Source organism: Canis lupus, chromosome 35 (genome assembly GCF_003254725.2).
Source record: "Canis lupus dingo isolate Sandy chromosome 35, ASM325472v2, whole genome shotgun sequence".
NCBI classification, from domain to species: Eukaryota; Metazoa; Chordata; class Mammalia; order Carnivora; family Canidae; genus Canis; species Canis lupus.
This window is the reverse complement of record NC_064277.1, coordinates 20,777,492-20,796,530: the sequence shown is the minus strand read 5'-3', so window position 1 is coordinate 20,796,530 and position 19,039 is coordinate 20,777,492. Positions and strand designations below refer to the sequence as shown.

The following is a 19,039-nucleotide window of genomic DNA, read 5'->3' as shown; positions in this document are numbered from 1 at the left end:
TCTCTTATCCTGCAGTTATTAACAGAAACTTACAGCTTATATTCACTCTCTCTATGAAATTAATGTCCCTTTCTGGAAGAAACACCCTATTTCTCATCTATTAAGTTCATCGTATAAGGTAGGAGTACAAATGGCCTGTAGAAGAGAGGACATTCAAATGCCACATCACCCATAATGGTAATAATAATATTGCTTCTCTCAAGTGGTCGACAGATAACCTTTTATTTTTTTTAATCTACAAGAATTCTTTGACTTTCATTCTACTAATGATGTAGAAGTGACAAGTGAAAAAGTTAAATGAAGATTTTATGACACATGCAAGACTCCTATTAGTAAAAGAATTCTTCGAGACCAAAATGGCAGATAAACCAAAGACCAATTTGAAGTAGAAATAAAATTAATGGCTCTTCATTCCTTATCTACATAACTCATTAAGAAATAGTTTAACAAACGTGCTGTTTTTTTTTTTTAACGTGATTAAGAATCACACTCAAATTCTATCTGACAGTGTCAGTGTTCCTTAAAGGATTCAAAGTGTTTAAAACATTCCATTTCTCTCTCCTCTCTCTTTGGGAACTCAATTACCTTGGCATTTTTCCTTGAAGTAATGTGTTTCTCAATGTGTCTTCAAGGTCACATCTGCATCTCCTCAGCAAGACTTACTACCATCAGCTGTACATGAAGCTCAGGGGGCACAAGCATGAATGTGGAAGGCAAAAAATAATATTATCAGCATGGCAAGCAGGAGTACTGAAGTTCCAGGACAGTTCTGTCAGTAATTAAATGTGCTTACTGCATTTTCTTCACCTGTGCAATGAGCCATGTGGTTAGATGTACTCTCTAGTGCCTCTGATCTCAAATACTATGGTTTAGACAGATAAAGCCTTGTACAAGAAGTTACCCTTCAGGATGACTAATCTTCTTGATGGATAAACAGGTTGAAATTGAAGTGGACTCAGGCAGAACAAAATGGAGAAGCTAGTAAAAGTATCCAGGTCAAGATAACCTGGGATGAGGACAAAAGAAAATTTTATCAAAGTTAAGGAGGCAGAATCATTGCAACTTAGGAACCGATGAAGTGGGAGTCAAAGGAGACGAAAGAAAAGCAAATAAACACAACTCTGGGAGGTTAAGTGTGGGTCATGGAGAAGGTAGTAGTTCAAGAGAAGAGCTGAATAGTTATGGATTTAAAAAAAATATTCAGTGTATGTTGGTTGAAGACAGGTTGAAATGTGTAGCAGGTAAATGGCACTTCAGAGAAGGCAGAGAAGGAAGATAGAGTTGGCATCACCTTCATGGCTATTACAGGTAAAATGTCCCAGAAATGATATAGTTACAAACTCAGGGAGTTATTCTGAACTGGTAATGAAATATTCACTGGTGATTATGAAAAGAAAACAGAACAAAATAAATTGAACTATTAATCTTCTTTCCATGTATGGAAATACGACACCATCATAGTTTTTTGGAAAATTGTTACATTTTCATTATGGCCAAGTATGTCATTTATTGCAGAGGTTTCCTAGGTGTGTCAAATGCACGCACACATTTGATCTCCTACTCTTGTGTATTAGTTAATTTCCCCTCACATTTTCTTACTATACGCTTTATGTTTTGAATCCCACTACTAAATGCATAAAGATTGTTGATAGCCTCATCTCCATTGTATCACAAAGTATGGCCTTTTCACATTTTCACCTTAACTTTAAACTTTCCTTATAGTGATGTTGTCACTCCAGCAATTTTAAGTAATTTTTCCTGATGTGCTTTTTTTTTTTTTTTTTTTTTTGTACTTGCGCCTTAACGTTTCTTAACCACTTCGTTTTAGGTCAGAGCTTCTCAACATTAGAGATACAGACATTTTTGATGGTGTCATATTTGGTCTGGGTGGTTGTGCTGAATGTTGTAGAATATTTAGCAGCATTTTTGGACTCTGCCCAGGAGATGCCAAGATCACGCCACCTTCAGTTATGACACTCAAAACTGTCTCCAGACATTGGAAAATGTCCCCAAGAGTAGAGGCACAATCAGTCTGCAACTGTCATCCTTTGAAAATAACTTTTAGATGTATCACTTGTATCCAGCATCTAATTGGCATTTGCCACCTTTAAAGAAACAGGGTGGGGTATTATTCTTTTAATAAATAACTTGTCCCATCCTATCTTTGATGTTTGGTCTTATTCTGACCTTTAATTGTGCATGTGGGTGTGTGTATCTGCTTATGTTCCCTATGCTTCCTATCTTTTGTTGAATGTCTTTTATTTTGTTTGCATGTGCATGTGTGCCTGCTTGTGTGTGATATTTCCTTTTTCTGAGTTAGAAGGCTGCTAATCTGTTTCCATATTTTTAGCGGTTATAATAATTGCATCATCTGTCGATTCCCTTCCTTTTTTTAGAAAATTAGCTTGATTTTATCTAATGATTTCCCACTCTGAGCCATGAAAAAATAACAGGCTCATATGTCTTCCTATCTTGGACAACAGGTGTAATGTTGCTAGTTTTTTTAAGCTTACTTTTTTGCTCATTTTATTAGAATTAGGGAGAGCCAGAATTCTGTGATCTCCTTATCTCAGAAATCCTTATAATCACTGTGTACCTTAACTTTCCCTCTGTAATTTACATACACGCACTAATATATATATATATATATATATATATATATATATATATACACACACACACGCAGTAATATCTATATAGAGAGTATAAAATATGTGTATATGTGTGTCTGTACATAGAGCAATTGGTCAACAGAACATTCCATCAATTATTATTTATATTTCAATCCCAAACGATAGAGAATTTTCTAAACAAATGTCACTGGAGTTACTCCCTGAGTATCAAAGTATATATTATGTTGGTAATACATTTTTCATTTAATGAATAAATTAAAGGAAAAAAGGGACATGTCCCAGATAAGATATTTTAGGCAAATTTCAACAGAAAAATGTATTTCAGGATGATGGGTATATACACTAGAACTGAAGTATATTATTTCCTGTGAAGAACTTGCCCTACTTCTCAATCTGAATTCTTTCAATACACTAAAAATGATGACCCATGGAGGAAGGCAGAGATGACAGCTGTCAGTACATGTACGGCTCTATGAGTTATTACACTATTGAAATACTTCTCTTCGGATCAGTACAGATTTGCTGCCCTGACTCCTCCCAACTGCCCTAGTCCTTCCCCGAGGACACTGACAGTCTCACCACAATTGAACAATTAAAGAATTAATGCCTATCAGGGAGTACGGCACCCTCAGGGACCCTGGTCTGTTGCTGGAGTGTTCTGTTCTGTTTGGTGGTGCCCATGCTAATTATAAAATTTAAAATTATCCCTGGAAGTAGCAATGGCTCAGAGTCCCACTTCCCATTAGATGATGACTCCATGTGTGTGTGTCCATATCTATATATAGATATATATCTCCCTGAAAGCGGTCATGCTTTAGAACTACTTCCCATTTGACAAGAGATCCACACACACAATGTTGGAGTATGAAGAATCTTTTAGAAGAAAAGTTATTATCTGCCCCACTTTGCATTAGCCTACAGCCAGTATTTGACACTTTTACTTTAAAAACTGTAATCTTAAAGAGTGAATCTGCGAAGTTTCCAGACACATCAGCCTTAGGTCTGGATTTGTCATATATCACCTGTTAAAATTTGTCCAAAGGTACACACTGTTCAGAACAAACATGTGACAAGATACTCTTAGGAGAAGCAACACAGAGAACTCAGAGAATTAAATCAGAGGACATGAATATTGTATCAGTGAAAAGAAATTACAAGAGAAATTTCCAAACGCTTCCATTATGGCTTTATTATCTAAGGAGCAAATGCCCTCAAGACCCTGCTAACAGCTTCTTAGATGAAGAATTTGGGTTCTGGAGTTACTTAAGGAAGCTGATGACCTGCAAAGCCCTGGCAGAGATAAGCATTAAATACAAGCACTTAGGGGAAAATGTACATCTTAATATGCATGAAATTGACGTACATAGAGGATGTAACAAAATCATTATTTTTGGTTATCCTGAAAAAAGTGCAGTTCAAGAAAGCACCATTGTGATTGATTCTTTTTCCAACATACCCTTCATATTTGCTGTTATGTTTTATAGAAAACAACATACAACCTATCTGATCTTTCAGTCCAAGTTTTGGAAGATGGCTGTTGGGAATTCTTAAATCCATTAACAATACACTTTTCATCATTTTCAACTTTCACTTTGTTAAAGGCAATTCATGACTAATATAATTTGAAATACCATTGTGGTCCTCTTATCTGATGGTTTTTAAACTTCATTTCTTTTACTTTATATCCCACATAATATCTTGCAGCAGACACCTTTCAAGCTTTGTGATATATTTTTAACACTTTTGCATCACAAATGAGACAAGAAAAAAACAGTGCTATTCCAAATTTAAAAATAAACAAAAGAAAATTCAAAGAAACTACAAGCTCTATTCCTAATTAGTAAAAAAAGAAACCTGATGTTACTTAATGTTAAAAATTAGAATCATTTAGAAGAGATGACAAAATTGTTCATTAGTTTCAGGTACTAAAAATTTCATGGCAACTCTAACATCATTTCAGCTATATATTCCAGCTTTTGACAGAAATCAATCATCAGCTTCAGGTATATCCTAAGTCCCCAAATGGCAAACAAATGAAGTTTTGTAAATAAAAACAGACAAGTCTATTCTCAGTGAATGTCTTTGTTGCTCTAAATTATGGACAGGGTTTGGTAAAGAGAGAGATCTTTAAAAGAGTCACGTACAAAAATTAAGGTGAAAGGTAGGTGTAGATAGCAGAAAAAATAGGACAACTATAACTCTTTGCATAAAATATGCCCTTTGCATTATTAGATATTGCAACATCCCATTAACAGGAAATGGGGGTGGGGCGGGGGAGGACAGTGAGGCAGAAAGGAAGCAAAGAAAGTTTACAGAGAAATATGCCCTTCTTTGGAGTCAAATAAATCAATTGGCCTCCCAGAATAAACACTACTCAGGTGTTCCTAGATAGCTTTTTTCCTGGCCATCTACAAGAGTCACAACACCTTTAAATTTTAACATTATATTGTCAGTTCTTACAGCAGATTTTCCTATTCGTAAGTTTCTAGAAGAAGAGGGGAATGGAGGGCAGCATTAATTTCTCTACCACAGAGCACTGGTCTCTTAATAATTCAGACTTTCACTGTCCAGGAGAAAAAAAATGGATACCTCGTAGAGTCAATGAAATCCTGTCCCAGCTTCAGACTGATAGAGCCTATATATCACCACACTTGTTGCCTAGGATGTAAAATCTAGTACTGCTTACACTAAGGCAATTAGAAAGATAGTTTTTAAGGGATGCTAGTCATTAAGTAGTAATTCATTAAGATTTTTAGCTCTCCATAAGAGCATTTGGAAAATTGCTAAGGTACAATTATGGCAGTCAAAATTATGGAAAAAGTCAATGCCATTGAAAGAAATTATTTAAAACATTACTTCACCTGTTGATTTACCAGGAGAGGCATATGGTGACATTGAAGCTAATGGTCATGGGCTGCTTTAGATGCAAGGACTTAAAAATGAGAGAAAGTCGTCAACAACCCAGTTCTTATTCATTATAATCATTTCATTTAGGAAATCTCTAAGAGGCAGATGGAAATTTTGAGCCTATGAAGAAAGATGACTTTTGTCAGCTTGGCCCTGGAGGGGTGCTGGGTCATGGAAATAAAGTGGTCATAAATTAGTGACAGTTCGTCCACCCTATCCTTGAGGAGAATGCAAATTATTGCCTAGAATTTTGTTTTCCTACATCATACTCTGGTGTGTGTGTGTGTGTGTGTGTGTGTGTGTTCGTCCTTGAAAACCACTATAGTGCTTCCCCAGAATAAACTCCTGAAGGGCAGAGGTGATTTCTTGTTCATGCCCAATTGTGTTTGTTAAATGATTCATTTCCAAGTCTTCTTTACATCCCTCCTGATCCCTCGTGAAGTAATAATCCTTCCAGCATCTCACTTGGCCAATCACTTCAATATTATTTTTTTTTAGACTTTATTTATTTATTCATGAGAGACACACAGAGAGAGACAGAGACATAGGCAGAGGAAGAGGCAGGCTCCCTGTGGGGAGCCAGATGCGGGACTTGATCCCAGGACCCCAGATCACAACCTGAGCGGAAGGTGGACTCTCAACCACTGAGCCACCCAGGTGTCCCAATCACTTCAATATTCTTGATGCTGAATCTCTCCAGGCCTTGGTTCTTTACTCTGTCAACTGGGGTTGCTCATCTCAATTTACATAAATGTTAAAAGAAATGAAGAGATGAAAATACCCATTTTAAAACAAAGTACCATACATACATGTCATTTTGAAAAGAACAAAACAGAATGTGTAAAAGCAAGAAAAAGATGCGGGCAAACATAAGGAGAGCATGATGGGGGATTGAATGTACCACATTCTCCTTATTCTATATTTCCTGATATTTCCTGGGTCAGTTGTGGAATCATGATTTCACCTCACAATTTTGAACTAGGAAAAAAAGAATCCCCTTTGCTAATACAGGAGACATCTAAGTGAAATATAATGCTATCTTCAAGAACCTGCAGAGAAAGAAAGGTAAATTTTAAAGCAAATGACTTCTGTAGTGGCACAGGCCCTTTCACTCAAAATAGTCTCCAGATCTCACCTTCATCATTTCTCTCATTTCCTTTTCGTCTAATTAATCAAAATCCTTCCTGGAATGTTCATTTCTGGTCAGTATGTCTTCCTGAATATGAATAAGAAATAAAATACCATTTGATGTTTGAAATTATGGGGGTAATCTCAGTGACGGAAACAGATGACTGGCAAAAGGGAAGGGAATGCCTAGTTAAATATATTCATGAAGATGTTAAAGGCTTATAAAGCCAATACCTGGGAGAGAGAAAGCTGTTGGACTACCAGATCTCTGGCGACGTGTGTTTCTCGAAAGCATCGCCACCATGGATAACAAAGGGTGGTCGCTGAAAGGTATGTGCAACAACTCATGGAATTGCTGAATTATCAATACTCTTCAGGGGGGTGGCACTCATTTGAAATTTTAGCTAATATTTTCTGAGCAAGAGGTTTCAAGTTTACAGAGTTTAGAAGAGCTATCTAGTCATTGCTCTGGAAAGCAATTGTATAAGGGCACAGTAGAACACTCATTCTCAAATGAAGATCCTCCTTCCAGAGACATTGGCTAATGTCTGAGATGTTTTTGGTTGCCTTAATTCGGAATGGGGGTGCCACTGATACCTAGTGGGTAAAACTCAGAGATGCTGCTAAATGTACCACAATATACAGGACAGCTCCCAGAACAAGGAATTATCCAGCTCAAAGTGCCAATAATGGCAAATTTGAGAAATTCCGGCCTGGGATAAGACCATAAATCTCTATGATCCAATTTATCACAACTCCAGAGGTAGATATTAACATTTTCAGGTTTTCAGACTCTGACATGGTTTGGCCACAATGAGTCAGCCTGGTAAAACTCTCAACTTTGAAATCGTAATATATGGACAATGATAGTAGAATTGTCTCTTATAATACTTTGTCAACTGGGTTTAAGCCAAGTGACATTTCAAAAAAGAAAAACAGCCTGGTAATAATTAACCATCTTTACTTTCTTGGTTGACATTTGCAAGAAAAATAAATTAGCAACAACCATAAAATTTATTTTATGAAATGAAGAACAAAAACATTTATCTATTTTATCTCCTCTTTAGACTGTGAGAATCCTTCAGATGATAAATGTACAGATAAATGTAGTCAGAGTTAAATAATATCTATGAAGTTATGAATTTCCTAGAACTGATATTCCAATTTCTTGACCTGCAGCGTACTTTTTATTTATACCTGTAGATTAAATATCTGCTCAGCTAAATTACATGACTATAAAGTACCTAAAATAAACTTTTTGGAAGTATCATGTGTTTGAAAAATTAAAAGTCTGTTATATGATTCACTTCACAACATTTAGATCTTTCATTTTGCAGTTAACAGATTGTGAGTTGCATTCTCTATTAACAAAAAATTTTAGATATTTTAGGCATTTAGGCTTAGGATGTTTTTCACACATAAATCTCTGATAAATGTCCAAGATTTGAAAAGTAGGTGGGGTTTTTTTTGTTCTTGTTTAAGATGGAACAGAAGAAAGGGATAAAATCAACTTTCTAGGCCATTGTTAGCATGGATTAAAGACAAAGTACTGTTCTTTCCAAGTAATGGCAGTGACTCTGCAAGCACTGAGCCATTGTCATGCTCCTGGTTACAGGGATGCTGCCTGAGAGCCCACAGGTGTGCGTGACAACCCCATGACAAAGTCAAAGTGATAATACAGGTGACCAGCTCCACCTGCTAATCATAGGACTTGAGGGAAATCACTTAACCTCTCTAAGCCTTCTGCTTCATCAATGTAATTTGATGATAATAATGAAGGTCAAAGCACTCACGAGGTTACCGGGAAACACAAATTAAAAAAAAAAAAATTCAAAGCCTTTGGTAAGGGGTCAAGCAATCACATAGGGTTTTTAAGGTGAGTTAGCAGAGCTAGGCCATAGTATCATCTTATGTTAGATTCTCTTCATACTCCCTATTAGCCATTGCCGATCATATTTATTCTCATCAGGCATGAAAGTAAGACAAACAGGTCTACTGTGCTATGGTTGCCATTTCAGGGTTTAAAAGGAGTAGTCAACACAGAGCTAAAAAGTTATAAATTCATAGAAAGCCCGGCTGCTGGAAATCTGCAGTAACTCCCAAGATGTTAAACTACCTTATAAGAATGACTTAAACACCCTGGCTCAGAGTTAATTTAAGCTCCAAATGTTTGCAAAGTACAGAAGGACTCCTGGGAGCAGTACAAAAATGCAGGGAGTAACCAACTTCTCAAACTATGTATCTGTGCAAATATAATTCTATATCTAAATTTACACAGCAGGAGGCGCGGGTTCTTCCCCACCCTGGCTATAACAGTACCAAATCCGGCTAAGGGCAGGGGGGAGATAAGGCTTCCCGGACAGAATTACTCTAGATAACCTCAGCTGCACAGATCACCTCGGAGTGGTTCGTGTTTTTATTTGAGCAGGGTCACTCCTGCTCCTGCTGCTGCTGGTGTCAGACCTACTCCTGTGCCAGAGCGTGGCCTCCCTGCCCATCTGTCCCAGCGGGGCTGTCAACTGCCAGGTGTCCCTCCGAGACCTGTTTGACCGTGCAGTCATCCTGTCTCACTACATCCACAACCTCTCCTCGGAAATGTTCAACGAATTTGTAAGTATCCTACTCCTTGCTTCTTCCCGGAAGGAACCTTACGTGAATGATGGGGCTCCCCCCATACCTTAAACATGAAAGCTGCAGGAACCAAATCTCAAATAACACACTTTGTAGATTCTTTAAAAAGCCATCAGTTCATAAAACGTGGAACAAGAAAGGGACAGTTTTGTGAAACCTCAAGGTTTCGTAAAGAGTTATAAGAACTCTTTAAAATTTTCCTTGAATTCATTGTCTTTAAATTTTTTTCCAACAAATTTTTTAAGTACCTGTATTAGCCAGCTGGGGCTGCCATAATAGATATCCCCAGGTTGGGTGGCTTAAACGTAAATGTACTTTCTGACAGTTCTAGAAGCTGGAAGTCTGAGATCAGGATGCCAACATGGTCAGGTCCTGAGAAGGGCACACATCTTCCAATCATGCCTTTGCGCTGCCTTCGTGGTGGCAGAGAGTGAGTGGGGGTGGGAGTGGGAGGTTCTCTGGTGTCTCTTCTTGTAAGGACATGAATCCTATTGGATCAGGGCTCCACCCTTATGACATCATTTGACCTTACTTACCTCCATAATGGCCCTATCTTCAAATACAGAACATTGGGGGTCAGGACTTCAACATAGGAATTTCGGGAGAACACAACCTATCACTCCTTAACAACATCTGGCATAAAATACTTGCGGGTGATATTTAAGAAAATGGATGCATGCTGATTTCTTGTCTTTGTGTGTAGAGCACATGTCTCCCTAGGCATTTGTCATCTAGCATACTAGATATTTTAAAAAATGAGAATCACACCGCTCTGAACAGAATTCATCACAAGAAAGTTAACACAAACAATAAACAAACAATAATAGCTCTTCTGAAAACCAAGAATGCTATAAATTATTGTTCTAAGATAATCTAGTTCTAGATTCAGAACTAGAGTTGAAGTGTTGGTTTAGAATTGAAAACAATATTCTACTTCTGATCATGGGATCATGGTACTTTGAAAGTTGTATCAGATCTCTTAGGTCGACCAAGGAGCAAACAGTGTACAAAAGGTTCAATAAATCAGTCACTATAAAGAATGTAGCTCAATGCTTATAATAAATATATATTCCATAGTTCTCTGTATTCACGGAATTTTCTTTCATCCTCAACTTTTTGATAGCCATTCCTTTGTCTTTCACATCTTCCTGGTAATCTCCTTAGATTTTCACAGCTTTGGGGAGAGATTAGCTTTATGTCAATGCTTTAGCTAGTTGTTGAGCAAGGGGTCTCTGTGTGTGTATTTTCATTGAGTCCACTGATTAATATTTCCTAAAGTATTATACCCTTGTTTTTTTACTTACCATTTTGAAGAATTGACAAAATTTTATTATGTACCTATGATGAGCATGGTAAAGTACAGTTGTGTGGATTTACATGTTGGTCAAAGAAAAGTCATAATTTTGTAATGCCTATTTGGCTTGGACCCCCAGTAAACAAAATATTAAATGGCAAAATATAGGTACATATGCACTAGGACATTGGTTCAAATACTAAAGAAAGAGTATACTTAACAAAAATACCTAATGTCTCATATTTTAGTATTTGCTTTCCAAATAGTATCTCATGGAAAGGGTAAAATTAAACAAACAAACAAAAAATCACAAAGAAGGGAATAGGTTGGAATTTTTTTTAAAGAGTTTATTTATTTATTCATGAGAGACACACAGAGAGAGGCAGAGACATAGGCAGAGGGAGAAGAAGGCTCCCTGTGGGGAGCCCAATGTGGGACTTGATCCCAGGACTCTGGGATCATGACCCCAGCCAAAGGCAGACACTCAACCACTGAGCCACCCAGGTGCCCAAGGTCGGGATTTAGAAAGTGAGATTTCTTTTTTTTTTTTTTTTTTTTTTAATGCATTGATAGAGAAAAGTCTAAATGAAAGGCAGGGAAAGGGTAACTTTTTCTCAATTCTTTAGTTTTAGTTTTTTATGTAGTTCTCAATTAATAAAAAGATTATACATCTATGAAGTGTGTTAATATTCTGGTAATGGGCTCATTTAACCAATGCTCAAACAACTATAACTAATTAAATTTGCTTACTCGCTTTCAGGATAAAAGGTATGCCCAGGGCCGGGGGTTCATTACCAAGGCCATCAACAGCTGTCACACCTCCTCCCTCTCTACCCCTGAAGACAAGGAGCAAGCCCAACAGATCCACGTAAGTCTTCTATCCAGCTTTCTCACCAATACCACTGAGGCAGTACACTGGTGTTAACATGCTACAGAGTATCAGAGCTCCTGCATTAAGTAATGCTAATCATACAGGCAGAGAAATAGGGAGGAAGAGCAAGTAATCTGAGAGAAATGACAGAATATAATTGAGGAAGCATCAGTAAAACCAGATGCTGACTACAGATTGTAGCAACAAAATAAAAAAGTCTATGAGTAAGTAAATAAATAAATAAAAATCTATAAGTTGTTCATACAAACAACATTATTTTAATCAATGGCTTGAACCCAGGATCACATATATTATACCATATGAAAGCCCAAACTGAATTGTACTTCCATGATGTATAAAATAGAAGGTTTGAGAAATTCATGGATAGGTAAGAAATGCAAATGCAGCTCTATTTATTACATGATACCCTTGGCTGCTCCACTGGCAGCATTTCACACTACTGAGCACAGCACCGGGTGAGCCATCTCTTCCAGACTTTGAAGGCCCTCCTTCTGATTCTACTTCTACTTCTTTGACACCTAGTTCTGTCTTCAATCCTCTCTGACTTCTCTGTCACTTCTCACTTCTTATTTGTAAGATTCCCCCAAATTAGGGGGAATCAAATCACAAATGAATACATTAAAGGATGATGTGATTCATTAATATGAATGTGTCCTTGGATGAAGGAAGATGATTTGGGCCTTTTGTCATTGGCACTAGTGGAATCTGCCTTTCATGGGGTAGACACACAGTGAGTTCCAACAAAGCTCTTTTTTGGACAAGCAAAACTATCAGATATATAAGAACTCACTGAGTGGGCGGATAGTCAAATTTCCAAGGGAAAACTAAATTCTTCCTGCTATAAACTAGAATTCTCATCTGAGGAAGTAGTTATTCAAACAATCCAGATTTTTTTTTTAATTTTAGCGAAGTTTAAGCCAATAGCTTAAACCTTTTTATTTTTACAACTTTAACCACCTACAAAAAATGTCACATACACATAGGAATAACAAAGAGATAATTTAGGTCAGCCTCTCAGAGCAAAAATCACAAGTGACTAAACCCACTGTCTTATGCATTATTCTATTCTATTCTATTCTATTCTATTCTATTCTATTCTATTCGAGAGACAACAAGTAGAGGGAACAGCAGAGAGAGAAGGAGAAGTAGGCTCCCCACTGAGCAGGGAGCCTGACATGGAGCTCGATACCAGGACCCCGAAGGCAGACGCTTAACTGACTGAGCCACCCAGGCACCCCTTGTGTTATGCTTTTTTAAATACAATTGTTTTATATGGTCACTTAGCATGAAGACCTTCTGAATCTGATACTGAGGGTGCTGCGCTCCTGGAATGACCCCCTGTATCATCTAGTCACAGAAGTGCGGGGGATGCAAGAAGCCCCAGATGCAATTCTATCCAGAGCCATAGAGATTGAAGAACAAAACAGAAGACTTCTAGAGGGTATGGAGAAGATAGTTGGCCAGGTGAGCAGCCTCCTGATGCTTTTTTGTTTTCTTCATTGATGAAAGAGGTGACCTCCATGGTGAGAAGCAAGTTCCAAAATACCTTGCTTTGAAAGTACAAAATTTAGGCATTTTATATCCTAGGCTGCTATTAAATAATGAAGATTCTAGTAATTCACACGGATAGAATCTATGGTAAGTGAATCTTAGGATATGATACACGACAGGTGCAGCCATCCCCATTTGACACACAAATCCACCAAAGGCTTGCCCCTTCCTGGGGACCGGGGTTTACAATATCTTCTAGGAAAAGACAACTGGAGGGTGGAACTGGCAAGATAAACATTTCTCTTAAAGTATCCCAGGATACCTGCTACTGAAATTCTGCTCATGTTCTTTCTCTTTTCTCCCCACACCAGAGGATGACAGTGGGAATGGAGAAAAGAGAAAAGTAAAATCAGAGGAGACGGCATTTTGTGCTACTACCCCAGCCCCACTTCTATTGGACACATTTGTCAGAGAGAGAAGAGACTGTCAGGGATTGAAAAGATGAGGTCAGGCCATCAGTGCTGCCTCACAAGCACCAGATTTCAGGGGGTCACAAAAGAAGGGAGCATAACTTTTTGAAATGTTCTTTATTTTGTCACTTGCAGAATAGTGGTTTCCTCTAAATTCTGTGTTTTCTTTTGTGGGGGGGGGGCTCCAAAATCAACAGTCATGTCATTACATTTAATCTCCCCAAATAATGTCATATTTAGACTAAGTTAATATTTACAATATAGATCTCCGATCAGATGGAAAAATTTTGGCAAAAGTGAGGTAACATTCAAATAGCTTTATGAAGTTGTCAGAAATGATGTATCATTCTAAAGAAGAAGATGGGACTGTAAGAATAACCAGAGTGATTTTATTCTTCCCTTACTATCTACAAACTATATGTTATCATGTGTCCTTTTTGTCACTTTCATGGAGAGGAGTATATCCAACACAAATACAAACCACATTTGCAACTTGAGACATATGAAATAAACAACTAGATTTTCAAGTTATTTTTATCATTACTGTCAGTTTACTTTCTGAGGGCACTGATTTGTTCTAGAATACTTCATTTGGTATTTTGGTTTTCTTTTTTTTTTTAACCATTTCTTTATTCTTATTCATATCATTGTCCCTTGTACAGTAAATTTCATCTTAGGGCCCAAGCACCAAAAAATAAACAGAAAAGCAAGGCAACAAATACACACACTACAAACAAACACACTTTAAATTTCAATGGGGAATCCCAGGTTTAAAAATTACTCTTACTCTTAAAAAAAAAAAAATTACTCTTACTCTGTAAGAGATGGTTCAGTAGCTCAGCGTCACACTTGGACTTGGGAGCTCTCAAAGCAACTGACATGCCTAGTTGCCACGCTGGCTACTCCATTTCTCAATCCTCTGGGGATTTTCCAGCTTGTAAGGGCTCGGGAAGCAGAGATCAGGGTGCCTCTCCCTCATGTTCCTTAGTGTCCTTTTGTTATCATTGTCATGCTTCCCAGCCTACCACCCACCTCTCACCATTGAGGGGTCACTGCTAGCATCCTCACTCTTTTTCATAGGCACTTTCCTCAACAACTCCCACTCCAGAGATCTCAAAACAAAGCACCTTTTGCTCAAAGACATTTGGGGGTTCTCAGTCCTGGGTAGATTGTGAAAGTCTCCTAATTCAGCAGATATTCTTTGTGATAGATGTCACTAGATTATCTTCATCTTAAACCATCAGCTGCAATCCTTATCATTTCTGAGGTCTTTCATACATACACAACATGGAATATATAATCAGTTTGAAGCAGGGAATAGATAAATGTAATTGCACTGACCTATCAGAAGAAATACGGTACAAAGAACATATCAGAAACAAGGTTTAGGACATGAAATAGATCTTCAAGTTAGAGAACAACCATATATATGGCACAACTATATTGCAACTGAATCTCTCTCAATATGTAGCACCTTTGTGGTTGGTTCTCTGTTTATTTCTATGCGCACATACTTCATCTGTGATCACATACATGTTAGAACACTTACACTTGAATTCAGCTCCCACTTTTTATACTATTAATAGATTTATGATACACTGGCTCAATAATATGTGCCTTTATCTAGAGAGCCTTACATTCATGCTTCTTCCCCAAATCTTCAGGAACAAAGATAAGCAAATACTAATAATACTAAGTCACTGTCTTTTGGTGATTAGGTTCATCCTGGAATCAGAGAAAATGAGGTCTACTCTGTCTGGTCAGGACTTCCATCCCTGCAGATGGCGGATGAAGACACTCGCCTTTTTGCTTTTTATAACCTGCTCCACTGCCTACGCAGGGATTCACATAAGATTGACAATTATCTCAAGCTCCTGAAGTGCCGAATCGTCTACGACAGCAACTGCTAAGCCCACATCCATTCTATCTATTTCTGGGAAGGTTCTTAATGATCCGTCCCATCGCAAGCTTCTCTTAGCTTTATAGCTTTTTAATGCATGCTTGGGTGTAATGGGTCTCATCTTAAAAAATAAAAACTGACTCCTTAGAGATGTCAAAAAAAAAAAAAGGGAATTTGTCAAAGTTTCTTGTCTTCATTTAATAGAAAATAAAAAGAAAATCCATCACTACCATTGAGAAGTTCCCATTAAAATGTGTCACAAATAGCAGAAGCTAGCATTACAAATAAGACCATAAACAGCTTCTTTTAAAATCATAGTAAATTGTTACAGGTCACATTATTAGAATCAAAGAATTAGGTAATTATTCATCATGCTTGTCATTCTACCAAGAAGAGTGAACTCCCAGCATCATTATGAAAGTCAGCTACACACTATCAGCTAATTCTCACAGTGTTCCAACAGACAACGTAAGCACTCTGAGGCTGTGATGCACCCTCATAGCATAAAGTTTACTGAGCCATCTGCAACTCAGTCCATTCTGGCTGTTATAACAAAACATCATGGACTTAAAAACAATAGAAATTTACTTCCACAGCATGGCCAGGTGAGGGTTCTCTCCCAGGTCCCAGACTTCTGCTGTGTTCCAGAGTAGTGAAAGGACCCAGGGCAGCTCTGTGGGGTCTCTTTTATAAGAGTACTAATTCCATCATGAGGGCTCCACCCTCATAACTTAATCACCCCCAAACCCCCACCTACTACTACTATTGCCTTCTAGCATTTAGGATTTCAACATATGAAATTTGGAGGGTTAGAAATATTCAGACCAGGGCAGATTCAAACAAGAAATGGCATTATTCTTCTCCAGTGGCTGTATTCAACCATGTACCACTGAACTCATCTTGTTGGCCTTATCATGGATGCATCCCATGGATTCGAGTCACTCTGGATCTCATAAGTCCATTCATTTCTCAACTCTATTTCATATTCAACCTATTTAAGATTTTTCCTCTGCCCTTTTGTGGCTCATAGGACCTACCAGGGGAAGCAGGTGTTGTCAATTTCTGCAAGGTTTCTTTCCCTCCTACTTCTGGATCTCCATCTCTCGTTGCTATGCTAGAATGGGAGAGAGTATGAGGAGAGATGGGCAAGTTCTGGCATCACTGACTTCTGTGGTGCTGCCGTAGTCTTCTCATTGCCAGTAGAAACTAACCTTGAATTCCCTCAAGTGGCAAGTGTCTCTCTTGTGAGACACCCTTGTGATTTTCAAGGATATTTATAAGTGGGACACCCCCACTGTCTAGTTTCTTTACCAGGGGATACTCTCTGGCTTGATTCTTTATCTACCCCACATTTGTGCCACTTGCAGTATTCTCCCCAGCCTCTGCTGCTGCTCCCCTTGCCTTGCCAGCAGCCTACCAGAGAAAACTGGCTCAGGGTCATCTGTCTACTAGGGAACCCACAGCAAACTCATGCATCATAACCATTCCAAAATTTGGGTAGCTATTATACTGTTTTCCTTTTATCCCATCCTGGAGTCTCCTGACAATCCTTTTCTCTTCCTGTTCACATAGACACAAGTGGATCAGAAAGTTGGATTCATAAACACACATCAATCTGATGGATGATACGTGGTTTTCCCCTTCTTTTAAAAACAGTGAATAATTATCTCTGTCAATAATTGTCTTAGAGAGTTGGTCTTGCAAATACTTCCTGCTGGGCCACTGAATCACAACAACCTTCTCATATACTTAGTCTCCTGCTGGAGAAAGGTAACTGGATTAGGGTAGCTCAGCTTGTCCAACTGCTGCTAAACAACCCAGGATTAGGGCTGATCTCTGCTAGCTCTCCTTAGAAGGCAGTGGGATTGCGAGGCTGTTTCTGCAGCAGCTTTAGGGATTTGGCATGAATTCCTAGACAACAGACAAGAGGAAATACTCCATCCAACATCCTGCGAGAGAGGATATAAAAAGTTAAAGCAGGAGGAGGATGAAGAGGGAAGGGGTGGGGAGAAGAAGGGGAAATGTGAGTAAAAGACTTGAGTTGTGAAGGATGAGATGATATCAGCACTGTATTTGGTGACAACTTGAATCTATTGCTTTATTTTTACACCCTAAGAGCAAATATTATCTCATATTCTCCTCATATTCCACTTTATTCTTCTCTCTTCCTTTTCTGAAATTTCCTTTGTATTAGAATATTCTTTGCCCTTACTGATTAGCTTGCAATAGCTCTAGAGACAAGCAGAAATTGACACATCTTCTGATCAGAACTCAAGGCAATTTCCCTCAACCATGTGGTGAAGCCTTTCTCACAAAGACAGGAACACTGTCCAACAAAACTAATTTCCCTCATGGTCAGGATTATTTTTATTTGAGTCCTGCTTCTGTCTCTAGCTGTGCTGACCCAAACCTTTTAGAACACAACAGAAATCTCTGCCCTAAACCAACCATGAACTTCCCTTTTCTCCTGGATGCATACAAAATGTCAGCTTTCTCATATTTCAGATTTCTTTTAAAAGTATGAGAAAAAACCTGTATGCACTTCCTTTCTCAGTCATTTATTGCTGGAAATATCTAATTCTATTGTGTTACAACTTCACTCCCTTTCCTTCAATTTCTAGATATTTCCAACAGAGAGGATGGTATTTATAAGGGGTGAAATTTGGCAACAATGCAATTGTATGAAACATAAGTTCATCATTAGCTCACAGACATCTTCATGTATTCTTCTCTTATAAAGTTTATTCCCAGCACAAATTCAAGACTTCAGATAAATAACTGAGGTGGTGATATTAAAAGGTTTCTCTCAGCTTGACCATGACATATAAACTGAATACTGTAGTTTTCAGACAAGATTGAGCAGAGCCATGGGTGCTCTGTAGAGTCAGCAAGGGGCAGGTGGAAAGGGGATATTTGGGAAGAATATAACAATCACTCCCCTGCCAACCAGAGTGAGTCTATTTTTTTGCTTCTTTTATGGATTTCCGTGTAAGATTACATTTGAAGAAACAGGCCCTGTTATAGAAAGAACAGCAGCAGTGATTACAAAAGAGAAACAAACTAACAAAAATCCTTGAAATGCACTGATCTCATAGATTTGTCAATCACATATCCTGAGCATGATAAGGACTTAAAGAGATTTTAAAAATCTCTATCTTCCAGAGGTTTGCTCTCAGGTTGTGGAGAGAGTGACATAAACATGCAAATTACTATCCTATGTGGTAGAGAATAGTCAGTACACCAAGTGATGCTAACCAAAGTACTAGAGTGAATTCAAGACAATGAGAAGACATCTGGTTGTGAGAACAAGCAAGTTTTATGGACTTAGGGTTTCTTCAAGGAGTTCTGAGGGGTTGATGGGATATTGATAGGCACAAATAGGATAGTATATCTGTCAATTCATTTAAAATCATTTTGGGATGTCAGTATCTCCTGCATTCTGAACTGTTAATCTAAAAGGAACCGGGCTGTTAATATTTATAGGTATCAGCAAATAATTAAGTTGATCAAAACACAAAAAAAAGTTCACTTTTTTAACAAACATGTAATAGCACTCATTATTATGCTCAGATGATATACTATACACATTACTGCAGGGTAGCAATAGGGGAAAGCATTCAGGGATTGCTTATGTATTATGGAGGATCACATACATCAATTTGGAAAGTTTGCACTTAATCTACAAGGCAATAG

General features: G+C 37.9%; 2 protein-coding genes across 13 annotated transcripts in view; one reads left to right on the top strand and one right to left on the bottom strand.

The window, feature by feature from the left end:
• The window catches only part of LOC118349920 (uncharacterized), a 586,341-nt gene that overhangs the window by 51,940 nt on the left and 515,362 nt on the right, over positions 1-19,039 (bottom strand). Inside the window, exon 1 of one of the 12 annotated variants that reach the window (XR_007408494.1) lies at positions 9,548-9,847. The exons of 7 other annotated variants lie outside the window; for them this stretch is intronic. The gene's annotated coding sequence lies outside the window, so the exon portion shown is untranslated. Of the gene's footprint in view, positions 1-585; positions 2,006-9,547; positions 9,848-19,039 lie in introns of those variants that run through there. 4 more of the 12 variants (XR_004812163.2, XR_004812162.2, XR_007408495.1 and 1 more) reach the window with 4 other exon arrangements.
• Positions 6,866-15,575, top strand: PRL (prolactin). Its single transcript, XM_025443441.3, has 5 exons — positions 6,866-6,998; positions 9,097-9,278; positions 11,354-11,461; positions 12,770-12,949; positions 15,165-15,575. Exons 1-5 carry the CDS (start codon positions 6,971-6,973, stop codon positions 15,354-15,356), a joined length of 690 nt encoding a protein of 229 aa, XP_025299226.1. The 5' UTR covers positions 6,866-6,970; the 3' UTR covers positions 15,357-15,575.

What these genes read in the sequence shown, in the direction of transcription:
- PRL (XM_025443441.3), top strand. Translation starts at nt 6,971, where the DNA reads ATGGATAACAAAGGGTGGTCGCTGAAAG. An exon ending in CGGAAATGTTCAACGAATTT is followed by an intron (nt 9,279 to 11,353) that starts GTAAGTATCCTA and finishes ACTCGCTTTCAG; the next exon opens with GATAAAAGGTATGCCCAGGG. An exon ending in AGCAAGCCCAACAGATCCAC is followed by an intron (nt 11,462 to 12,769) that starts GTAAGTCTTCTA and finishes ATGGTCACTTAG; the next exon opens with CATGAAGACCTTCTGAATCT.